This window comes from Nicotiana tabacum, chromosome 16 (genome assembly GCF_000715075.1).
Source record: "Nicotiana tabacum cultivar K326 chromosome 16, ASM71507v2, whole genome shotgun sequence".
In the NCBI taxonomy this organism is placed as follows: domain Eukaryota; kingdom Viridiplantae; phylum Streptophyta; class Magnoliopsida; order Solanales; family Solanaceae; genus Nicotiana; species Nicotiana tabacum.
In genome coordinates, this window is record NC_134095.1 from 143,365,998 (window position 1) to 143,371,997 (window position 6,000).

A 6,000-nucleotide genomic window follows, 5' to 3' on the forward strand; every position below is an offset into this window, starting at 1 on the left:
GTTCCGTGAGACTTACGCCTCGGCCGTCGGGGCTTACGTCCCTGACACGCCCAACGCCCAGCGTATTGGGCTTGCCTAATAGAACTTTATGTAATTGTGTGTAACGAACCTTGTAAATCCTCAAATTTTCTTAATAAATTATTGACTATTCAAAATTACTTTTTTCTTAATCAGTAAATTAAGAGTATTTTATGTCATAATTAAAATAAAAATTATTCCACGTTATCCACTAAGACTGCTATGATAATAAATTTTAAATAAATCTTTCATTTAAAATTATTTATTTATTAACTTTTGTTATGTCTTTATTATATAATAGTCCATAATTTTTTTAAATAATTATTTTCCCAAATATTATTTTTTTCACGTTTATGAGATACAATACTTACTAATTTAATAATCCAGTATTAGCTAGTAACTATTTACAAATAATTAGTTATCATGGTATGGTATGGTGAATTATGTGTCACTTTATTGAGAATCATATTTAAATCGTGAATTATGATTTTATATAAATTCTCTTTGAAATAGAAAGCATATTAATAAAAAGGAGTATTTACAAAAATATCAAATTATAATATTAAAATTCTTTCAAGATTCAATACTCCTAAAGAGATACATATAAGATTTCGCATCGAATATATTACTTTTGTTGTTTGAGTTGCAACGACATTGCAACTAATTTGCATATTATGATATATGTCATACTTTTCATATTATTCATAGTTAAATTATAATTGATAAATATTTTATATAGATTTTTTATTATAATTTTTGTATTTTAATGTAATTTTTATTAATATTTTTTATTTTATACTATATTAAAATTCTTGAAATTAATAAAATTTAAAGATCCGTGGGACTTACGCCCTGTGTCTTAGGACTTACACCTCGCCTCGTCAGAGTTAAACACCTCGCCTCACGCCCCGCCTTTTAAAACATATGAGTATAATATACCTATATTGATAAGCGAAACTAGGAGCGACATGGTCTAATAAAATGCTGCTAACACTTTAAAAGTGGGCCCCACATCAGTTGCTCGAGGAATATTTTTAGCAATGGAAATAATGGTGGATTTTTATTTTTTGTGACTAACAGGTGAACAAAGGGTAATTTTAAACCATTTACCAAATTTAGATACTTCTTCATCCGAATTTAGATAAATGCTCACTTTTCTTTGAGTTAATATTGAGTGTTAGTAACAATTGTAAATACATTTAACTTCATTTCCCATTGTTTCTATAGTTGATTTTACTTAATTTATGATTAGACATATAGTTAATTTATTGTCACTTAATACATCATCAAATGTGATCAATATCCACACAAGACTCTGATACATGAAATAATTAATATTGCAAAAAGCAAGAAAAGTTGCTCACTAAGTACAAATGCATCTGAATACATGCACAAAGAAAAGAAAAAAGAATCTTACATTCTTTAGTTTTTTCTTCACTACTAATCCTGAGAAAAAACCTTCTTTCTCTTCTTTTTTTCCTTTTGTTTTGTAGTTTGCTCTTTAACCACTGTTGCTTGAACTACTTCCAGCAATAAGCTCTCTCAACATAGCCACAACTTGTAACATATTAGGCCTTTTTGATGGAAAATCATCTACACATTGCATTGTTATTTCCAAATACCTAACCATTTCTTTCACCTCTACTACTTCTGCTTCATCATTCCCTTTAGTACTCACTGATAACAATTCTTGATCAATTACTTCCATTGATTTCCCTTCTCTTACTTTCATTTTAGTCCATCCTACCAAGTTAGTGTCACCAAAATCTTCTTTATCTGTTGGCCTTTTACCTGTTAAGAGTTCAAGTAGCACGACGCCAAACGAGTAAACATCCCCCTTTGCTGTACACCTGAAACTTTGATAGTACTCAGGTGGCACATATCCTGGTGTTCCTGCTAGTGTACTCACACTAAGATGCGTGTCTAGCGCGCTTATGAGCCGTGCCATCCCAAAATCCGAGACCCTGGCATCCATTTCGTTATCCAAAAGCACGTTGCTTGACTTCATGTCGCGGTGTATGATGTGTGGGATGCAATTGTGATGAAGGAAACATAGTCCTTTGGCTGCTCCTCTTGCTATCTTTTTCCTTTCTTCCCATGTTAGGATTCTCCTATCGCGCGTTCTTGTCTTCCCGTGAAGCATTTCTTCAAGACTTCCATATTCCATGAACTCATAGACCAAAAGTCTCTCCTCACCAACTTTGCAGTATCCCAAGAGGGGTACAAGGTTTTTGTGCTTGATCTTTCCTAGAGTCTCCATTTCAGCCATGAACTCTCGGTCGCCTTGGCAACTTAGCCTGATGAGTTTCTTGATTGCTACACTTGATCCATCCTTCAATGTTGCCTTGAACACTTCTCCAAATCCTCCTGAGCCAATTAGACTTGCAGCTGAGAATCCATTCGTCGCCTCGATCAGCTGTGAGAATTTGAGCTTCCTAAGCTGTCTTTGGAAAGTGGCCACATTGATGCTCAATGGCTCTCTCTCTTTGTCAATCTTCCATGTTGTGGCTGCATAATTAGTACTCAGACTACTAAGCATTTTCACCCCCTCTGCCTCTCTTCTCCTAGCGCGCATAGCAATCGCCCAAACTATCAAAATACAAATGGAGGCAATAGAAATGAGAATTCCAAGAACAATGCTATTAGCCCAAGATGCAGCTGAACTTCTTTTTCCGGTCCTTCCCCCATCTCCATTAGTGGTAGGTGGATCGGTATATTGGCATTCGGGTAATGGAACCCCACAGAGTCCTGGATTGTTTGCATATTGGCTTGCAGGAAGTGTACTGAGCTGACCCCTTGATGGAATTTCACCTGTCAATTCATTGTTGGAAAGGTCAATTTGCACCAAGAAAGAAAGAAGTGAAAATGAATCAGGAATATGACCCTGCAGTCTGTTATGTGATGCATCAAACACTCCCAAATTTTTTAGCCCTCCAAGCGATGAAGGAATCTCTCCTGATAAATGGTTGTGTGATATAACAAGAACTTGCAAAGCAATCATGTCTCCAAATTCATCAGGAATTTTGCCACGAAGCTCGTTGTAAGAAAGATCAAGGTACTCGATAGTCTGATATCGAGTAAAAGCACTAAGAACCGGACCTGAATACAACCGAGTGAAATCACAACTCTTTAGCGAAGGAACCTGTAAAAGCCTTTCAGGATGAATCCCATAGAACTCTAGCAATCCTCCAACGCCTCTGCACGAATTGCCCACATTTCGGACAAACACCAACGTGTTACCTGAGAGAATTCCACTCAGTGCTTTAGCTCCTTGCTGCCTACCAAGTCGAGGTGGGATCTCGCCCGTTAACCTGTTGCTGCTTAAATCTAGCCAAACCAAACTACTGCAGTTGACTAATTCACTTGGAATCTGACCACTCAAACTGTTATTTGCTAGTTGCAAAACAGCCAACCTTGACAAATAACCAAACTCTTTAGGAATCTCACCACTTAGTCCATTGCTTGTGAGGGAAATCCACTCAAGATTACCACAGTTAAACAATTCAGCTGGAATTTTCCCACTCAAATAGTTATTGTTAAGAATAAGATTCTTAAGATTACTGCACTTCCCCAACTCTGCCGGTATATTCCCATCCAAGCTATTATACCAAGCGATAAGCTGCTCAAGATTCTCAAGCTTTCCTAATTCTGATGGAATTGAACCATTCAAATAATTCAAACTAAAATCAATTGTCTTAAGCTGTGAACATTGAGAAAGTTGAGATGGAATTGGACCATAAAGTGAATTATCTGGTGCTCTTAGCTCTTCCAATGAGGAAGCTCCAGGGCATAAATCAGGTGGAATCATCCCATTAATCATATTGGAGCTGAAGTCTACTATGCGTAGTTTCTTGCAATATGAAAGGGAAGCAGGAAATGGTCCTGAGATTTTATTGCTACTCATTTGTAGAGTCTCTAAAGAACCTAAATTCTGAAGGATAGAATCAGGAAACGGACCGGTTAGATTATTGCTGGATAAATCAAGATTCTGAAGAGAAGAACATGAGGAGAAGGAATTTGGAATTGAACCAGTGATGTTATTATTAGAAAGCTTGAGTTCCACAAGTGAAGTACATGAGTTTCCAAATTCAGATGGGATCCAACCAGATAAATGATTCTTGGAAAGATCCAATCTTTGTATGTTTTTAAGCTCACCAAATGAACTTGGAATTGAACCAGAAAAGGAGTTTTCAGCCAAAACCAATTCTTGAAGTGTTGTGCAATTAGACAAAGAACCAGGAATTGAATCAAATATTTGATTTCCTGATAAATCAAGATGCAGCAAGGAATTACAAGTCTCAATCTTGATATCAGAAATTGAACCTGTGAGATTATTATAGTCCATTGCTAAATACTGCAACTTATCAATATGCAACAAGAAATTCTGAGGCAAAGAACCTGTGATATTATTAAAAGAAAGACTAACATATTCAAGATTTGGACATTTTGCAAAGAGATTTTCAGGAACAAAACCTGCAAGTCCAGTAAAGGAAAGTTCAAGTTGCTTCAAACTATAAGGGAGTTGACTTAAAGACGTCGAGGCATTTACATAGAACGAATTCGAAGACAGGTTGAGGACAGTTAACATATCAAGAGATGAAAAGGGAGAAAAAGAGACTTCTCCAACAAGTTCAGATTGCTGAAGATCAAGATTTGTAACTCTTCCAAGACTATTGCAAGTAACACCATTCCATGAACATGGATTATTTTTAAGCTGCCAACTTGATAAAACTCCACCAGGGTCTTTTTGTATCATATTTTTGAATAGCAAAAGAGCCTCAGCATCAGTTTTAATGGAGGAACTAGCACCGGCTTTTTCGGCTGCAAGAACTGAGACAAAAGCCATGAAAATTAATGTTATAGCAAAGAGAAGGGATTCAAAATGGTTTGAATTGGTATCCATGTTGATCATTGGAGAAGATAGAAAGAAGAGAGAGCTTAGAGAGTAAGCTTTAGTGAGTGTAGAAGATGATTGTGTTTTGAGGGAGAGTGAATGTCAAAAGGAGCAGAAAAGAGAGTGCTTACTATGATGAGAAATTCTCATGGTGTAAAGCAGAAGAGCTAACTTTTGAAAAAGTAGTTGTCATTTTTTTTATAAAAAAAAACACGTATAGCCGCTCTCAAAATAATAGTCGAAGAATTTGTATATTTTTTTTTGTATATATATACATTTTTGTATAAAGGGCAACTCGTGCACTAAGCTTCCACTATGTGTGTGAGGTTCGGGAAAGGGCCGGACCACAAGGGTCTATTATATGCAGTCTTACCCTGTATTTCTGCAAGAGGTCATTTTCACAGCTCGAACCCTTGACCTCCTGATCACATGGCAATAACTTTGCCAGTTATGTCAAGGTTCCCCTTCTCATTTCTGTATGTTATATACAAAACATATACAAATTTTATACACTTTACAACTACATATAAAAAATTTTGGCCACGGGTTAAAATTGATCTTTGCCCTGCTTTTTTCTTTAATGTGTGCATGTGTATGTGTGTGTTTTGTTTATTTTTGTAATGAAGATTTTTGTATATTGAAAAAAGGAGGGAACATGGGGAATAAAAAAAAAGTAGTGAATTGGGGTATTGGACTAAGGTCTTGGTAGGTGATGTAATTTAATAGTGAATCCAATTACCTATTTTCAATTAATATTCTTCTTTGTTGTCATGTCTTTATAAATATTTTTCTTTTGTAGGTCCAAATAGTTTGATACTTAAGGTCTAGAATTAAATATTGTTTTAAATGATATACATTTGCAATTTGTCCATCTTATGTATTATCAAATTCTTTTGAATCATTTTCCTTAAGAGAAATATACTTCTTTTTTTTTTTTTTTTGCGTTATACGTATCTGGAAATTGGCGACATACTTCTGTTTCTTGATAAAGATTTTTCTCATTTCATTTGTATTTATATATTTTCTAATTTAACACCAAAAGCATAATGTTTTAGACGTTTCTCATAACAAAATTGTCAAGTAAAACA

The 6,000-nt window shown here is 35.2% G+C and overlaps 1 protein-coding gene across 1 annotated transcript; it reads right to left on the bottom strand.

Moving 5' to 3' along the window:
* Positions 1–1,337: 1,337 nt before the first annotated feature.
* On the bottom strand, positions 1,338–5,023 carry LOC107784588 (serine/threonine-protein kinase BRI1-like 2). Its single transcript, XM_016605737.2, has one exon. It carries the CDS (start codon positions 4,928–4,930, stop codon positions 1,520–1,522), a length of 3,411 nt encoding a protein of 1,136 aa, XP_016461223.1. The 5' UTR covers positions 4,931–5,023; the 3' UTR covers positions 1,338–1,519.
* Between the last annotated feature and the right edge of the window lie 977 nt (positions 5,024–6,000).

Bases quoted from the DNA above. Each gene is read 5' to 3' on its own strand.
- LOC107784588 (XM_016605737.2), bottom strand. From the start codon at position 4,930: ATGATCAACATGGATACCAATTCAAACCATTTTGAATCCCTTCTCTTT.